The 19,487-nt window shown below is 41.2% G+C and overlaps 3 protein-coding genes across 3 annotated transcripts; 1 reads left to right on the top strand and 2 right to left on the bottom strand.

Moving 5' to 3' along the window:
* Positions 1 to 6,259: 6,259 nt before the first annotated feature.
* On the bottom strand, positions 6,260 to 12,937 carry LOC131885327 (uncharacterized). Its single transcript, XM_059233352.1, has 3 exons — positions 12,592 to 12,937; positions 8,559 to 8,705; positions 6,260 to 6,448 (listed from the first exon to the last, which is right to left on the bottom strand). The coding sequence occupies exons 1-3, from the start codon at positions 12,790 to 12,792 to the stop codon at positions 6,302 to 6,304; spliced, it is 495 nt and encodes a 164-aa protein (XP_059089335.1). The 5' UTR covers positions 12,793 to 12,937; the 3' UTR covers positions 6,260 to 6,301.
* Positions 8,768 to 11,703, bottom strand: LOC131885326 (inositol polyphosphate 5-phosphatase E-like). The gene has a single exon (XM_059233349.1). The coding sequence runs from the start codon at positions 10,852 to 10,854 to the stop codon at positions 8,839 to 8,841; it is 2,016 nt and encodes a 671-aa protein (XP_059089332.1). The 5' UTR covers positions 10,855 to 11,703; the 3' UTR covers positions 8,768 to 8,838.
* Positions 12,938 to 13,497: 560 nt separating the features above from the next.
* On the top strand, positions 13,498 to 18,696 carry LOC131885317 (multidrug resistance-associated protein 1-like). Its single transcript, XM_059233342.1, has 5 exons — positions 13,498 to 14,092; positions 14,158 to 14,299; positions 14,370 to 14,779; positions 14,839 to 14,985; positions 15,066 to 18,696. Exons 1-5 carry the CDS (start codon positions 13,510 to 13,512, stop codon positions 18,326 to 18,328), a joined length of 4,545 nt encoding a protein of 1,514 aa, XP_059089325.1. The 5' UTR covers positions 13,498 to 13,509; the 3' UTR covers positions 18,329 to 18,696.
* Positions 18,697 to 19,487: the final 791 nt, after the last annotated feature.

The raw sequence follows: 19,487 nt of genomic DNA, 5'->3' as shown, positions 1-19,487 counted from the left end.
TTGAGTTCAAGTGACCTAATTATAATAACAAGGAAATATCATTCAATGGGTCTTATGTTCACGGTGCTTTTCAAATACCAAAGTGCTGGACCATCGAATCCGGCCATCACACCGTCCAATTCCAGTTCAGTTCAGATTTAAAGACTGTTCGGTATCAGATTGGTCCTCCGTCTGTGGCAGTTTAGATTGAAAATTATTAGCCTATAAAACGAAATAAATGAATATAAATCAGGAAATCAGTACTTGAAGTTATGTGCAGATATGAAATCTAAATAATATCGTAGATGTATTTAAACAAAAAACTATCTTATGTAGTCTCAAATTTGTCTTTTTATGCTGTAAATGTTTCCTAGGTGCTCGAAACTATTTTTTAACATAAATGAAATTTGATCAATTGAAACACAAGTTTTGAACTACAATTGAAGATTTTAAAAAAGTAGCCAGATCAATAATTTGCAACTACTTGCTTAATTGTCGTTCCTTTGGCAACAGATTTAAAATATCACCGGAGTATTTTGCTGCCAGATCTAATGCAAAATGTAAACTTGCCGGGTAATCTCTAAGCAATATTCAACAGATGTTAATGAAATTTCAATTAGGCATGGTACTAATAATATAAATAACATCATCCTTCTATTAGGTGTTTGGAAAAGCTTTGCTCTTTTGTGTTTGTACTGGATGAACATTCTTCTTCGAGCTAGTACCTAACTTAAGCGTCAGGGTTAAAAAAGTGAGCACCACTTTTAAGCCCGGAGATAAAATCCCTTCGCAATAGAGATGTTGGTGTGCTAGATAAAGTGTGCGGTAGGAATGTGAGGTGACGTCAATACATTTCGAGATGAGCTTCATTGGAATATGATGGTTTGTGGTTGTTACACCTCTCTCGACCAGAGGCGACTTTCCGAGAATTCTAGAATCCCCCTCACGAAGAATAATGAGTAGGAACTGATTCGGAACGAAATGGACTGGATTTGGCTCCAATGTGATTTTTTTCGGTTGATCGACGGTTCCTTACGAACACATGCGAGTACATGCTTGTACTCACTCTATTGTTTGGAAACATTCAAATTTATGAGAGTTCCGTTTTGTATTCGAGGGTCGAACACTTTTTCTCCACATTGATGTTTGGTCAACAATTATCACTCCGAGATAAACATCTACTCATCCCTACCTTAACATCATTCCAAGTTAGTTAATTGAGTCTAGAGGGAACTAAATTCTTCGCAGGTACCGTTGACGATGGCGTTAGACGAACACAAATCAAATTCGATTACCGGTGATGACGTCTGGAGCCAAATCCTGGAAGGGCTCAGGACAAGAGCCCTGTTAGCATGAGTTCTAGCATTGTAGAAAGTTGTCTTTGGCACTCTTAGGGCTCATCAATGCGGGTTGTTTCGAACAAGCAGTTCGAAATGGTTTGACCTGAAGCGAAAGGAGATATTACTTAATGGAATACTCAGTTTGTCAATTACGGTCAAAAACGGTTGTCTGCGTGCTGGAAACGTTTGAACAATGGTTTCATAGGTTGTTAATAAGTTGTTACACAATATGGCGAAAGCCTTTCGAGAAAGCCAAGGTAAATCATCAGGGCATTAAGACGGCAAATTTGTTAGCTTAGGAAAAATAGGCCGTTTGCAAGATTTCAAGTATCGTGTCATTAATTTTGCCATAAAATAATTTTCAGCCAATCACTAAAATCAAAGGATTTTGTGGACAACAGTTTTTGATCAATTGTGTCGAGGAGAAGATGGGCATGGATGAAGCTAATGAAGAAGGCGTCGAATGAAAAATCGATGATGTGGGAAGTTCATGAAAGAAGCATAAAAATGCTCATTGCATGATTTTTCATTCATTCTTCATTGGAGTAAAAAACACCGATCTTTATTTTCTCGGGCTCTATTTTTGTAGTTATATTTCCTTTCCTCCATTGTTTTTAGGTGAGTATGTGGACGTTGATCCATTGGTAAGTTTTAAGTTAGATTTGGTCAGAAATTTATCAAAATTTCTGATCAACCCTATATGCAAAGGCTAGCCAAACTTGCCCACTCAAATTTGTTGGTAAATCAGGTATTTATTTTCTATAAAGTTGAATGAAAATTATTAATAGGTCATCTTGAACTGTTGGATATCATTAATCCAAGAGCAATGAGAAAGGTCGACAAAAGACTATGTACGTCGCACGTAGGATTTTAAGGCTGGTCTTAAGACATTACCGGTTTTTGAACAATTGATTGTCTTAACATTTTGCGTTTGTTGAGTTGGCTGGCTAGTTATTGATCATTGGCATGTTTTGATTTTGTCATGCAGGTAGCACCCTCTCGAGGGAGTTGAAGAGCGTGCTTCTGTTGTCAAGTTATGAGAAATACGGCAAAGTTGGTTTGTCATTTTGCTCATACTCTTGAGATGTTGTTGAAAATCTGAAGCTCCATGGACATCAAGTCTTTTAAAATCAATCTTGCAAACTCAGCCTTCTCGACATTGAAGCCCACTTCGAGATTATTTTTTTATCTTGCCGTAATGTTTGACGGGAAAGAATAGGGACAAGCGAGAAATTTGAGAAGCATATTATCAAACCAAAACACTGCCTAGGTAATGGTACTTATGGCAAGGGATGGCCTTTAAAGAACCAGGATGTTAGAATGGATTGTTAGAACGTATCAACACAACAGAATTTCGCCTTAAGGCGTCTCACTAAGCTCTCGTACCATAAAGGACTGGGATAATGAGTTCTTGGAAGTGATAACGAAATGCTTCTGGTCCTTTTCTGCATTTTATTATTAGCGACCAAAAAAAGTTGAGAAGGTAATATTGAACTCAAATCCAAGTGGAAGGGCATGGGATCTGATTTACACCATCAAACACAGATCAAATGTACTGTAAACTTGGGTGTCCTCTCCACGATACGAGTTCTCTTATGGTGCCGTCTACCAATCAAAGAGACCAACCAACCTCTGAGCTTTCAAATCTACTCCGAATTCCATTCCTAGGGGTCAAATCATTTTCTGCCGTGAAAAATGTTTCCTCTGGCTGCATGTTGGTATGGGTTGCTCAGAGTACTCTAGATGTTATGATGGGAACTGCACGTTTTCATATTGTTTGTCTTTGTGGTCTTGACACATCCTGAGCTTCTTCGCTCATTCGTTAGCTCTAAAGCTCTTGGATACTCGGTTGGTATTAGGTTGGTTTGTTCGCTCGCTCGCTCGCTTGGTCGCTCCTCCTTTTCCTTTGTTACGCACTAAGAGGATGCGAATTGGGCGGAAATGCCAGAGCAAACCGCAAAGAAATTACCCTCAATCAAAGGTCAATTATCTCGCCACCGTTAAGGTGAAGTCTATTAGTGGCAGGATTTGCTAATATCTAAGGACGGAATTTTTTGAGGGTTCGATCAACCAAATGGTTTTGTTTATTTCAAGTGAAACTATGTTTTGACGTTTTCAATGAATAAAAGAATAGTGATAAAAAATTAATAGCCCAAAAAAGTTGATACCCTAAGATTTATAACATTATTGTTGAAAGTCAAGCGCAATTTTGTTTCTAGGTATTGTGAATTAAATTCAAATGCTACGTATGGTAACTGGGTTTTCACTGTTATTTCAGATTTGGCTCCAGTGAGTACTTTTTTATATTTGACATTGACATGAGCTCTTTTAATTTCAACTTGGACAAGGGCTGCTAAGCTGTATCAGCCCATCATTTTGTTCAACTAGGCTCAATCAGAGAAACCTTTAACTGAAGGAATGGACAAAAAAAGAGCTAGGGCCTATTTTACTTTTTGTCGAAACTCTTTGCCGGATGGATTAATGGAACCGCGCAAAAAGGTATTGTAATTATGAGCTAAAACGCACTTTTCACTACCTTAAGAATGATCTAATGCTAAAAGTCTAGACTTTTTGCTACATATATCAGAAGCCTTCAATAAATTCAGATAAAAGTTAAATCATTATCTTCTACAAGATGGTAGTAAGCCTGACAATTTTTTGGAGTCGAAATTTGGTTATCATACAATGGCCTAGCTTCGCCAATTGCCATGTCCTATCCTCCTGTTACAGGCGTCCTTCGCTAAATCTATGAGCATGCTTGTGCTGATTTCACCATTTTGAACGAATTTTAGTCAAGTGTTGGAAGCATTGTGTATCAATTTCTGGTCCCTCCTCTCTCAAAAGAAAATCCCTTTAAATCTGGGTCCTAATGACGATCCAACATCTTTGGGCATAATTGATTGTTGTTTCAGTCTAGCGTGTCGCCAATTGCATATCAATATTCTCACAAACGTATCAATTTAGATAACCATAATTCCGTGATGGGAACGATGGACGAGGGATCCTGTGATGTTGGGTGGGAAATGTGATGGGGAAAGAAAAACAACTTTCAACGTTTCCAAATACGAAGTTGCACTATGTGTGTCCCAGACATTTAGCTCTTCATTAATTTGTGTCATTACTTCCTACCCTCGCTGCCTTAAGACAAGGGACCAAAGTTTTACGGAGAAAGAAACATAAATTTGTGGAGGAAGGTAGGTAGAAGAGAAGCAAGAAGCACAAGTTAAAGAGCTCTAGCAGAAGTGGTAGTAGATCTGTGAGGGTGTTTTTGAAATTAACAAGTAAAACAATGTCTTCTGAGCTTGGACAGGTGCTCTACGTAAGGCTAAAAATAAAATAAAAAGATTTGTTTCGAGGATTTGGAAGGGTGGAAAAGATCTGATGATCGGGAAACACTTTTTGAGATTTAATGGAAGGCTCTCAAGACCAAAACAGGAAAACAGAACTCGTGGAGTATGTTAGGAAAGAGAATCAACGAAGGACAGGGGAGTGAAGGCTGGCCACCGTACTCGAGGTAATCTCGTCATCTCTGGTGTAGATCTGAATCGTTGACAGTGTTTCTAGCTTCTGAATATACTGATAAAATACTGATGGGTCGAATCAAGCTTTAAGCGTTAAGAATCATTGTTGTGGCTCTTACAAGCTGGGCAGATATTAGGTGGCGCTTGAGCCAGAAACCGCCACTTTGTAGTCCTGAACTTTGCTTCAGCTGCAGAATTTGGCTTCAAAAGCTTGACCTACCCATCAGTAATAAGGACCCTTATTTGCAACGTCAGATAGCCCGAACAAAACGGGAAGACGCACAACGGATTGTTATACAAACCACTCGTGATGTGCCATGAAAGCGATTTCTTTTCCGGACATTATGTGACCCATGCCACTAGTCATACATCAGATTTTGAAAGAATTAGCCAAAAACAACACAAACGCATTATAATTCAATAGAGGAGTCGGCCCAATCGGCCCGTTTTTTGGTAGAAGCTCACTCACAAAGCGCCCTCTAAAGTCCAGAACCTTAACCATAATTCCTGCAAAGTAAGGTGGCTATAGACACCTCATATGCAACTACTTGTTTGCCTTTCAACAAAACGGGTTTGAGCAAGTTGTCCAAGTGCTCATTTCGGTCTAGCCTTTAGATTTATTGTTGAGTGGGTCAACTATACTGTTCCTCGTCTCATCTAAAACGGACCTTTTAGAGGCTAGGTTGGCGAAAGCGTCTGGACCAAGCACAAGACAGTTATTGGAAGGCCAAATAAGCAGAAGTTATGGGCAGGGTTATAATGGGGCTTAAGTGTAATTTCGATCCAGGTACACTCAATGGAAACGGAAGGAATAAGTCTCAGTTCAGACTGGCATTCAAATGTCAGGATTACTTTGGCTGTGTGAATTTTGGCCTCGTGGAAGGATTGGACACATGTCAGTCGGATAAAATCTAGCTCGTCTATTTTAGGACACTTGCCCAAAAATCATAGCTATAAAAATGATTACACAAAATGATACTGAAATACCTATGCCCTAAAGACTAAATATCTTGGAGATATAATGCATTCACAATTGACCAAAAAAGAAAAATTAGACTACACTGGAACAAGCATAATTGTTTATTAGCCAACTCGGAGCAAGACCCTCAAGACGAATCGAATCAAAAGTGATCACTGAGATAACATTAGAATTCATCGACATGAACCGATAAGATGTGTCGTCCTGGCACCATTGCCAGCCCCAAAATTCGAGGTTCACTCCCCTCAGATTGTTCGGGCGTGCTTTCCGTACACGAACCGAGAATCACATTGGCGTTTTGATCGGTGCACAAAAATACACCGACCAATATCCTTCCGTCACTCAACACAACTTTTAAATGTTTATTCAGCCACGATCGTAATAGGGCTCGACCGGGACTAGATTGTGCACCCATTTCACTTGTCTTTTCAGGCGTCATATTTGGCAGATACAATAGATTAATGTGTGCCTAAGGAATGTGATTATTCCTTTTTACACTTCAATGGGCCTCTTTCAATAGTCTCTTTCGGTTCCAATGCAATAAGTCCAATTCCAACAAATATGAATGCAGTGCCCAGCCACCAATTTTGGTTCAGTAATTCTCCAAAGAAGAGGCATCCAAAGAAACCCTGAAAAAGAAAAATACATGTTTGGTATGTTAAAAAGGTACGAATAGCCTGGCTCGCTGGACTAAATTTTGCCAAAACAATACTACGAGCGTATATGAAGACAAACTTGCAAGTTGGCCTTTTGCTTTATGGCTTTATCATCCCACAATGGTTAATATATTTTATCAAGTATAGAGCGAAATCCCCAAAGATATCATGGCATTTACCTTACCCAGTTCATTTTTCATTATTTCTATCATCGTTTATTGTATTGATACGTGCACTTCTAGGGTCAGATTAAAAGATGACATGGCTAATCAAATTTCAAATACACAAATTGGTAAATAAAAAAATTCGACGGTTTTGTCACCAAAACGTCCCTTTTTATTTAACGCCCAATCCAACGACCAATCTCACTGATTTTTAGCATCATGTAATAAAAGTAAACTGTTAGTTTTCAAACTTTCTTCAACGATCTCAAAATGGCTAGAAACGATGTATATCATAAGGTAAAACTATTTTGAAGTGTAATTGTTTATAAAAGCATTTTGAACTATCAAACGTACAACTTGATATATACCCTAATTGATGAAGATCTCATGAAAATCGAAAATCGAATCTATATTATTGGCCGTTTCATACACATTCTTTTGAATTCAACTGAAAACATAACTGAATTCACTTTTGGTTTTACAAAAAGCAGTTTCAAAAACATACTATATAAGAGTGTTTTAAATAAATATTAAATAATGTAATGTAGGATATCGCATTTTGAACTATTTTAAGACTGCAGAGGAGAAACAACTTTTTTAAAAGTTATTTGCCTCTCAAAAAGGCAAACGATGACACTAAAAACACTTACAATGACATCAGACAACACATATATTTTATTAAAGTGACAACTTGTCATTTGTAACCTCATTTCAAATTTGATGGACAAACGTTAAGCGGCTACTTAGCTGGTCCAAATTGAATGGTTTAGTTTTCGTCAAAATTAGCCATCGAATGCCTAGGCGATAATTTTTGGTCACATCAAATACACATACAAATACATACCCCATGAAAGCAAATCAATTATTCTTGTTGCCTTGCTTGGTAACGCACTTGATTGTTTGTCCACTTTCTTCCACTTTGACTTTGAATATGTCGTCGTTAAAACGTATGCTTTCTTCCCTTCAAATACTTGCATTCTTTAAAGCCTAAACAAAAAAGTGCTTGGCAACTTACATATCAATAATACTGTTACAAAATAGAGGTTTTGTAACGAAGATTTGAAAGAACCTCTTTAAATATTACATTGCTGATGGTTGAAGAAAATGTGCCATTCTATTTAGAGGTTAGGGTATCTTTTTAGAACTTGACAGCAGACTTGGTTCAAACTGGATCAAAAATTCTCATTTATGGCATTAATATTCATGTAATTGCAACAAAATACCCGACTGAGTAAATTGAGAACAGTCATAACATATTGTTTTCAAAAGACGCACTCAAAATACGTTTTAAGAGACAAAATATACGAGGACTATGTCACTTACACCTAAATACATCCATACACATACAAAATTTATTTTTGTGATTTTTCGACATAGTCACCTCCAATTTCAATACACTTATTATATCTTTTCACCTAACCCTCAGACATAAATAAGAGGCCATTATCTGATAGTTGTCTTAGCACCCCCTGTACGGCCAATTCCAGCTCATTTTGAGACCCAAAACGATGAATTTCACAATGCCATGAAAAAAAAACCGATCACGTGAAAGGGCAGCTTCTCCATAGGCCTCATGTAAAATTATGAAACATTCTGTCGCAATTTGCCCGATTTTGCAAAAGATTTTATTGTTGCATATTGATCTTCCATTTTTTTCGCTGTACTTTTGTAAGGGGTAGGCTGAATACACTAAAGGAATTACAAATATACAGGGATTCAGCTGATTTTATGTTGGTTTATGCAAAATAGTGCTGCCATTCAAAAAGATTTTTCAATGCCTAATAACCATTTTTCAATGTCTTGATTATCATATTTTTGAACTGTCTTGGTCCTTTACCTGATTTTCTTTACCCATTTTCAACTCGTCCACTTTTGAAAGACTTTCCCTACGAATAATGCCAGCCCAAATGTCAACTTACGCTGAATAAAAGGTTAGCCGCAGTCGTTATCAACGAAGCCTCTAAAGTGGTGGAAGATGACTGCAATGCTCGGTTAAAATACCGCCACATGCACAAATTACTCACTATTACGAGGATGAGGCCAATCCCGTGAAGAGTTAGACTCAACTAGAAAGGAAGGAGTAGAGACTTTCAGTTTCTTGAAGGCAAGAACTTGTTTTCATTTGATCCTAGCTTTTCAGACTTTGGGCCATGCTGAACAAATTCAACTCATAAATTTTAAATCATTTTTAAGCAAACTTTATTGCAGATTGCACATATGACTTGAATTTTTTCCTGAGAGAACAGGCTGCAAAGCCTCTGCTCTCCTTTTAAGTCCATCCAAGTAGACTTCGCGGTTAAACAATCCTCCCGCCAAAGCAATGGAATCGCGACCTGGACGAATTTGGGCTTCCCACATACCCCATACGGGTTTATGATCTGAAGTTAGGACTCCTTGAACGCTATCATAATACAAAGACTTCAAATGAGTGGCTTGGCTATGCTTGAAGAGAATTCGATCCGTGTAAGAAGGAGTCCTTTGCTTATGCGAGGTGTCAAATGTGTCCGTTCCAACGTCGTACTTGAACGTGGGCTGAAAGCTAATGGAACACTCCTTGTAACCTTGGAAAACGAGTCCTTCCTTTCGGAGGTAGTTTAGCTGATCGAACTCCAGCACCGACATTCCATCTTGGACTTCGCGGATCACATAATCACGGTTCTGTTCGATTCTGAAATTCAGATCCCCACACCAGAATACGCAATCAAATTTATCCGAAATATCCTTATGACGAGCCGCGCGGAGAGGTAGCGTCTTCGATAAGCTTAGCATCGCGTTGATTCGCTTTAAATCCTTGATTCGATCTTTGATGTTTTCCTCATGCGCAGTCAAGTGTGAATTAACGAACAAAAATGATGTTCCAAACAAAAGGAAACCTGTAGCAACGGCCCCTTTGGTCTTAAATTGGGATCCAGGGCGAGTGTTGATACTTTCAGTCTCAGGCACAGAGCAATACCAGATCAGGTCTCGTCTCAAAAAAATAGCCTGATGAAGGGTGCCCAGTGAGTAAGAGTGATAGAGGACGTGAGTTGGGCCGAGGGTGTCTTGAAGGCGTACTTCCCATTCATGCCGATCTGGAAATCCCTCTTGAGTGCCAACAACCATGATATCCGGGACGTAGTCTAAATTTTGAGGTAGCAAAAATTCGGCTAGATGTCTGGGTGGCGAGTTCCCGTTCATATTCCAGGTTCCCACAAAGATTCGGACGATGCGGTCCGGAAAACATTTTTCTAGTTCAATTGCCCCTAACAAGGACGTGGGTCCCATTGATCCCATGAGAAATGAACGTCCCCGGGCGTCTTTGGCCGTTGGAGGCCGACCACTTCCAGCAACACCACTTCCCTGTGACGAGGGAATACTATTCATTGATCTTGATTTTGAAATGGATACTCTACGACTCATCCGCAATTCCTGTTCAATGTCAACACCACCATTTAAAGGAGGTGTGAAAAACATTGTGGGCAATTCTTCGGAGTTATTGTCGCTTTCATCTTCATCAAGGGAGTTGGATTGCGAATGTGGAAATCCTGATGACGATTCGTAAGGGTTCGGGTTCAACGAATGGGTGGAGGTTGGAGAAATTGAAGGGGATCGGCTGGCTGCATATGCATTGGGAACTCGTGCAGTCTTTGGGGTTCCAGGAATGCTGATAGGTGATGTGACCTCCTCCGTTGGAGACAGGGCAGTTTGTACCTGAACTCCATTCTCATTTTCTAATCGAACTATGGGAGCAAGCCGAAGTGATTTAACCCGACGAGGCGTGTTCAACTCTTTAGATTCGGAGCTGGAAGTCGATGGATATTCGTTGCTATCGATTGAGCCTCCCACTTTCTTTCGGAGAAGGCGTCGGCGAAGCCTCGATCCATCACTCACAGGCACAGTTTTTTCAAAGTTATGATCGAAAGACAATGGATCATTACTGCCGTGAAGACTAGATTTAAGATATTTGAGGGAATGATTCCGTGACAAAGATCTACTCCCAAAGTGGTGAAGAATTGGTTGGATGGGATGGATGCCCAAATTTGGTGTCGATATTGCATTGGCTTTGGATAGTGGGATATCCAAATGAGCACCACTGTGTAACGACATTCTTTTCTCCTTATTTTGCAAGGACAAAGACGATTGGGTTTCGTCACTATCGATATCGTCAGGTATGTTGTGGGAAGACTTACTCCTCAGTTTAGCCAATTTGGCCAAGGATTTCTTTTTAAAAGACATGCTCACTGGTGAGTTTCCAAGTGTTGAATGAACTATCACAATTCAGTTTTGAAACTGGAGGCGAAGAGAACAATTTCGTCAGGATAGATTTCAAAGAAGTTCATTCTGAGCCAAAGAAAAACAGTTTCACGTGAATTCAATTCATGGACCTTTTCCTTGGCAAGCTTCTGAACGAGAACACTCATCTCGTCGCGCCCAATCTCAATTTGCACTTTACATCGAGTACTTTCAATATGGATAGATGAGCGCTAGAAAAAGCCAGTCTCTCCCAAACTCATGCTGTCACTTTCCCAATTCTTCTTCACTTCTGACGCTTGTTAGGACCGACCCGCTCATCCTTCCTTAGAAGTTCCTTAGGTTTATGGTGATGTTCCGTTGACGGTCAGGCAAGACCTTGTAACATTCCATTACACAGTCTTTCGAGAATATCTATCACGCCTTCACTGTCAGCTTTGTATGGTCCGTAGAACTGAAGCTCCGGGTTGTGAGCTTGACATGCAAGGCTGTAAAGCTCCTAGCATTCGTAACATCGCCCGGGGCCTATCATTCACAAGACAGGGCGAAAAGATAGGCCGTGGAAAGCATTGGGCGCTATACACAATGGCATTGAAGCTTGGAGAGAAAGTCGCATAGAGGCACTGCAAGTTCTCGGAGAAAGCCACTAGTTCCAAAGAAGAGGCGTACCTGTTTCGTACTTTGAGTGGCTTCATTGCATCAAAACACATGAGCATGAGGAATTCATGGACTAAAAAGAAGGCGGTTGGCTTTGCTGTCTCATTATCAAATGGTCTTAAGGCAGGTCGTAAAGCATTTTCCAGTCAGGCATTCTAATCTGGTTAATGGGGTCATAATTCCCGATAAGAGCCAACACAGACCGTCGCCACATCCAAGTTTTAGCGTCAGCTTTACGAGTGACACTCTTTATATATTTTGTAAATCATTTGATGAAAAGTGTTCATGACTCTTTAATAGGCGTATGGAGACGTTGTTACAATCCTATTTCGAACGGCAACCTAAAATGGTCCTGGTCTATCCTTACGAGAATTGTTGGTATCAATTAGACTTCCATTGAGTGAAGCACTTGAGTTCTTGAGAGTAAACGAAGAGACTCTTTTTGAGTGAACTTGGGAGTACAGACGGGAACGGCACTGACTTTCAATGTAACGCTCCCCAGAAGGGTGTTCTCTTTTTTCCAGGCCTTGAAACTCTGGTCGAGTAATGAAAGGTGACTAGTAACAAAGTCTCGTTCACAATGCCTTTCTTCCATCTTTTTTGATAACCTCGTTAAAAGTCAGAAAGTCTGAACCAACTGAACTGAATCAATGAGCCGAAAGTGTGATTTGACTTGGCATTCGCTTCACTTCCCACTTCAATTGCCAAGCGATGAAAATTTCTTTGGTTACAGCGTACAAGCTCTTTCTCACTTTGCTACAATTCATCAAACCTCAACTCGAACATACCTGACTTGTACATTCGCCCTCCCTGGCCTCAATCTAACGAGTGACCTTCGCTACCTGTTCAGGGGGTGGTGAATGCTACCTGAAAATTGTCAACCTCTCTGCTTAGATCTACTGGATCATCTAGCATCAAGTCGTCTTATCAAGTACACGTACTATGCTACTTAGTACTGCTTACATACAGTCCAAACAAGCGTCCTTCGCTCGCTTGGAAATCTGGTTCTAGTCTAATCGGCCTCGATCCCGCTTTTTGCTTCCAATGGTTCCTTGTCATACTCACCCATCGATGGTCACACGTCGAATGGAGGCCGCCCACTGGTGTGAAGTCCGTCAGGAGCGTCTCAAGCAGCCCGAGAAGCTCTTGGCATTGCGTTTGGAGGAGAGCGGCGTCGAAAGTGGATTTGGTGAAGAATCCGCCCAAAGCGCCAAAGCATCCGGCCAACACCGAATCCTTCACACTTGATGCGGCAAACCTACTCATTCAAAACTAGGATTTCACGGCCAGCGAGACTGAATCCTTTCCAATACTCATAGATCCGTTCATTGATAGGAAAAAGGCCCTTGGATTAGACTCCGTCCGGAAAGATTGTAATATTTATGTTTGAGATTTGTTGATCTGGAATCAGGACTGCTTTTATGGTTTGGCGAGATGGTCAGGTCTAACGATGGTAAACATATATCATGGAATAAAATTCAATTGCTCATTTAAATGTATTGAATTATTAGTCACAAACTTACTTGAATAGATCAAAGAACTCATAAAAGCTAGTTAATCTTATTGAACAATCTTCATGTGTCCATTTATGCCGGTGGGGGAACCCTTTGAACTGTCTAGTTCAGTTTAAGACAAATGGCCTCCCTGTTATATGACGTCATTAAGGCGCCCCTTTCGAAAGATAAAAGTGGTGAATTACAGAAAGTAGTTTGGAGCAATCCGTCCTCTACGTAGATTCAAATCTCCTATTATCTAATGAGTACAATTTATATCACATTTTGTTGCCAATGAAGACTACGTTTGATGAACGAGAGTGGGTCAGATATGTAACATACTGTAAAGTGAAGCAACAAAGGGGCGAATTTATCATTTGTGGTTAAGCATTATTTCATCAACACCCTACGTACACTATGCTCATTTAGCTTGGTTACCAATTTTGCTCTCATTAACTGACTTATTCCCGTGGAGCATCTATCAATCGCCATGAATGAGTCCGTTTCGTTTTGTGACGATCCTCTTTGGGATGTCAATCTAACATGGTACACCACTCAACCGGATTTCACCACTTGCTTCCATCAGACGATTCTACTCTACATTCCCACCATCTTCTTGGCCCTCTTCTCACCCCTGGAATTGTACTTCCGCATCTGGAAGGGGTCAAACAAACCCGTGCCCTGGACCCTCCTCAACATTGCCAAATCGATTTTCACTGGGGTTCTCATTGTACTTCCGGTTGTTGACTTGGGTTATGCTATTAGCGAAGACGCCCGAACGGTTCACGTTGTGGCCGCTATTGTGAAGATTGTGACCTATGCTTGGGCTCTCATTTTGGCTGTGGCTTGTCAACGTCGAGGCGTAGTGACTTCAGGAGTATTGGTCATTTTTTGGTTCGTGGCCACTGTGTGCGGAGCCATCACGTTTGCTTCCGTTCTGAGCACACCTTACTTAAGAGGCGATGATTTTATGCTGCCATTTCTCTCCTACACACTTCAATTCCCCTTGATCCTCGTTCTTTTTTTCTTGAATTGCTGGGCAGATGCACCCTCTAAGTACAAAAAGCTCGAAGGTAAGAGGTCCACTGATCAGTTGATACATTTAGCTTAATTTCCGTGCGGCTTCTACCTCCTTTAGAGGACGTTCCTAACTTGACTCCGGAAAAGCATGCGTCATTCTTTTCTCGGGCAATCTTTGCCTGGTTTGATCCATTCGCATGGAAAGGATGGAGACGTACTTTGGAATATGGTGATTTGTGGGACCTGAAGAAGAGTGAAAGGTAGTGCAGCACGCCCCTTGGTAGTCTTCATATGACGTACTTCATAACATGATAATTCCCCTGTTTATAGATGCTCAGGAATCGTGCCCGAATGGGATCGTCATTGGGAGAAGAATGTCATCAAATCGATCCAAAACTCGAAATCCCCCTCACAGCTGTCCATAACGTCGACGTTGGTGAGGAGTTTTGGTCCTGCGTACGCAATTTCCGCTCTTTATCAATTTGGGACGAGTGTCTTGCAATTCGCTAGTCCTCAGATCGTCAATCTGATTATTGATTTTGTGGAATCGGATCAGCCTGTATGGAAAGGCTATCTTTACACAGGATTAATATGCTTGTCAACGTTGTTCAACACGATCTTGAATAATCAATGTTTCTATCAAGAATATACGGTAGGGCTCAGGATCAAAACTGCCCTGATTTCGGCTGTCTACAGAAAATCCGTCAAACTCTCCAATTCTGGCCGAAAAGTTATGACCGGTAAGTTCAATAAAGTGTATTTTTAATCTTTCATATCGCATGTTTGATCAATGTTTCAGTGGGAGAAACAACCAACCTCATGTCTATTGACACTCAGAAATTCATGGATCTGACCCTTTACCTGAACATGATTTGGGCTAGTCCGCTACAAATCGCATTGGCGATGTATTTCTTGTGGGACATTTTGGGACCATCCTCCTTGGCAGGTACTAGTATTTACAATTCTGGGACTTTTGCAGCAAGATCGCATGTGACCAAAAACTAACTCATTATCAATTTCCCACAGGCCTGGCCGTCATGGTGTTGATGATTCCTTTAAACGCAGTGGTGGCTCAGCAAATGAAAAGGTACCAACACGCCCAAATGAAGGACAAAGACCGTCGCACTCGACTCATGGATGAAATTCTCAATGGCATTAAGGTCTTGAAACTCTACGCTTGGGAGCCTTCCTTTGAAAAACACGTGGTTGACATTAGAGCCCGAGAGATTTCGGCCTTGAAAAAATCAGCGTACCTAAACTCGTTCACAACCTTCTTATGGACCTGTGCTCCAGTTTTGGTGGCACTGGCCTCTTTCGCCACTTACGTTCTTTCAGATTCTGCCAATATTTTAGACGCCAACACGGCTTTCGTGTCCTTGACCTTGTTCAACCTCCTACGCGTGCCCTTGAATATGCTGCCGATGCTTTTGGTATTTTTGGTCCAATGCGAAGTCTCCTTGACAAGGATTAACACTTTCATGAATTCTGACGAACTTCGAGCTACTGCCGTGGAAAGGGACCCAAACGCCAAGGGTGGCATAGTTGTGAAGAAAGCAAACTTCGCTTGGGACAAAGAGGCAGAACCAGTTTTGCGAGACATCAATTTGACCGTTAAGGAAGGAGAACTGGTGGCTGTGGTCGGAACCGTGGGGGCGGGAAAGTCGTCGCTTTTGTCGGCATTTTTAGGTGAAATGGAGCGCCTTTCTGGTTCAGTCAAAACAAACGGCAAAGTCGCTTATGTGCCTCAACAGGCTTGGATGAAAAATGCGAGTCTGAAAGACAACGTGTTGTTCAGCAAATCATTCAAACCCAACTTGTATGATCGAGTTCTCGACTCGTGTGCTTTGGTGACCGATTTGGAGATGTTGCCTGGCGGTGACCAGACAGAGATTGGTGAAAAGGGAATCAATCTCTCAGGTGGACAAAAACAGCGAGTGAGCATTGCCCGTGCCGTTTACAGTAATCGAGACTTATACCTTCTCGACGACCCTCTATCAGCCGTGGACTCGCACGTGGGAAAGCACATTTTCGAGCATGTGATTGGTCCAAACGGATTACTGAAAAAGAAGACCCGAGTTTTGGTCACCCACGGGGTGTCGTTTCTCCCGCAAGTAGATAACATTCTAGTCATGAAAGACGGGCGAATTTCGGAGCGTGGAACATACGAGGAGCTTCTGAGCAAACAAGGTGACTTTGCGAGTTTCCTGATTCAATATTTGAGCGAGGAAGGGGATAAAGAGAAAGACCTGGAAGAAGAGTCTGAATTGGAGGACCTAAAACAAGAGCTGGAAAAAACCCTGGGGAAGGAAGCCGTCCAACGGCAAATGATGGCCAGCAAATCAGTACTGACCTCGCTGACAGACCTGGTGTCAGACAGCTCAGAGAAAGGATTGTTCAATCAGCGAGGCAAAAAGCGTTCGTCACTAATGTCAACGTCGAGAGTTCATCCCTACTCGAGTAACAGCAACATTCCTCCCTCGGAACGAGGGCTCGATGAAATCAAGGTGGGACAAAATTTGATCGAGAAGGAGAAGGCCGAAATTGGAGGAGTGAAATGGTCGGTCTACAGATATTACGCGACATCCATCGGCAAAAATTGGTCAATAGTTACGATCCTCTTCTACATCATTTACCAAGGGTTTCAATTGGGTGCAAATGTTTGGTTATCCGAGTGGTCGACCGACCCTCGTGCCTCAACGGATACATCCGTGCGTAATTTGTACTTGAGCGTTTATGGCGTGTTAGGATTGTTCCAATCGTTGGCCATTATGACAGGGACTTGTTTTGTTATGATTGGAACATTGAATGCCGCAGCCAAGCTCCATTCAACCATGTTGCATCGCATTCTGCGATCACCCATGTCATTCTTTGATACCACTCCTTTAGGGCGGATTTTGAACCGTTTCTCAAAGGATATCGACATCATTGATGTGACGATACCAATGAACATTCGCATGCTCTTGAATCAGTCTTTCAACGTGCTTGGCACCCTAGTTGTGATCTGCTTTGCCAATCCTATCTTCATCGCAGTGGTAATCCCAATTATCCTGATGTACTACTTCCTGCAAAAGTTTTACGTCACCACAGCCCGACAAGTCAAAAGAATGGAATCCATTACACGATCCCCCATCTACAGCCACTTCGGAGAGACGATCAGTGGTGCTCCAACCATCAGGGCGTACGAAATGGTTCAAGATTTCATCGCCGAGGATGAGAAGAAAATAGATTTTAACCAAAAGTGTTATTACCCCACGTATGTGTCAAGTCGATGGCTCTCGGTGAGATTGGAATTGATTGGAAATCTGGTCATCTTATTTGCCTCGCTTTTCGCCGTTCTCTTCCGAGACACCATGGATCCGGGGAAAGTGGGACTGTCGTTAAGCTATGCACTGAATATCACGGGTCCCATGAACATGTTGGTTCGAATGACATCAGAGGTGGAAACAAATATGGTGAGTGTCGAAAGAATTAGCGAGTATCAAGACACTCCTCAAGAGGCACCCTTGGAAATACCTGAACAAGATCCGCCCCCTGAATGGCCCCAATATGGAGTTGTCAAATTCGACAACTACCAAACTCGATACCGAGACGGCTTGGACTTAGTCCTCAAGGGCATTTCAGTTCAAATTGAAAGCGGAGAGAAAATTGGGATTGTAGGTCGAACGGGGGCGGGCAAATCATCGCTAACCTTGGCGCTCTTCCGGATTATTGAATCTGCCGGAGGTTCAATCTACATCGACAACGAAAACATTGGTCTACTTGGGCTTTCGAAACTTCGATCACGGCTTACCATTATTCCACAAGATCCAGTCCTCTTTTCTGGATCCATGCGAATGAACCTGGATCCTTTCGAGCAATACAGTGATCGGGATATTTGGCGAGCTTTGTCTCATGCTCATCTCAAATCTTACGTGTCAAATCTCCCAGGAGGATTAAACTTTGATGTGAATGAAGGAGGCGAAAACTTGAGCGTTGGTCAACGGCAATTGGTGTGTCTGGCTCGAGCTCTTTTACGAAAGACTAAGCTTCTGGTCTTGGATGAAGCAACAGCCGCAGTGGATTTAGAAACCGATGATTTGATTCAGTCCACAATAAGAGCTGAATTTTACGATTGTACCGTATTAACCATTGCCCACCGCCTAAACACTATCATGGATAGCTCCAAAGTACTAGTTCTTGATGCAGGGCAAATCAAGGAATTCGATACCCCGGCAAACCTTTTGGCAAGAAGAAGTTCTATTTTCTATTCGATGGCCAGCGATGCAGGCCTGACCAACAATTTGGAATGAAATGGCCGACTCCAAAGTGGTGTGGTGCCAACATACTTATTCACGCTCCATAATCTGGGTCAATGATAAGGTTCCGTATGAAAATGGTGTCGGAGGTGTCAAGGTGTTTTAGTCTAATTTTGCCTTGTATTGGGGGAAGGGAAATTCCGATAGTTTTACAACTATCGTTGTAAGCTAATGGATGAATAAATCAAGTATAAAACTACCCGCATGAACACTTGCCCCGGAATAGTTAGTACCTTGTCTTACCTACATATGATTTGTACGGGGAAGTGTACTAAAAATTAACTGAATGGTAGGAAGGTAGAAATCAAGACATAAGCTGGAGCTTTTTGGGAGAAAGATCCATCTTGGTAGTTTTCTACCTCGTACAATCATAAGGAGCACTTTGGATCTTATCACTTTATTGAATTATTGCACGAGTCATTAATTTCCCTAAAATATACCAAAATTTGTTTGGATATTTCTATCAACCTTTATTAAGGTTTTTCAATAACTTCGTATTTGCGTCATTGGTACTGTGAGAAGACAAGGGTAAGATGATCATCAGGGATGTCCAAAAAGTGTAAATGCATTTTTTCCACATTTTCAAATCGTTTGAAAATGTCAAAATACAGACAAAAAGTAGAACAAATTATCTGACACCCTTTCCTGACATTTACTTTTTTGTTTCAAATGACGTTTTTCCTCAATGGCGTGACCATCTTGTTTTTTGGACGGGACAGCCATTCAAGATTACGCCTTTTCAACAAACTGCTCAAAATATCGTTTGGGGTACTTGGCTCAGGTATCTAGTCAAAGAAGGATTTATTTCCGTTCATATGTAATGCTTATATTTAAACATAACACGTTGGTGCACGACTTGAGCACAATGTTTTGCCAAGAAGCAAGCTGCTTTTGTTCAAAGCACATACAGTATTAAGATTTTGTTTACTAATCTAGTATACTTAAATCATTTTGGCTTGGCTGTGTGGTGCACTTTAAGAAAGAAATAAGGACTACAATAATTATTCATTCGAGTAGAGTGCCAATAGAAAAAGTTTGAGCACCCTTTTTTGACAGGCTCTTGAATTTTGACCTACTTTGTCATTTTGTTTCTTTTTTTGTTTTGCAATTTTTCTTGCACCTTTCGGTCTGCTTTTGCCATTTTTATTAGAAT

This window comes from Tigriopus californicus, chromosome 8 (assembly GCF_007210705.1).
Source record: "Tigriopus californicus strain San Diego chromosome 8, Tcal_SD_v2.1, whole genome shotgun sequence".
Lineage (NCBI taxonomy): Eukaryota > Metazoa > Arthropoda > Copepoda > Harpacticoida > Harpacticidae > Tigriopus > Tigriopus californicus.
This window is presented reverse-complemented; position numbering and strand designations above follow the sequence as displayed.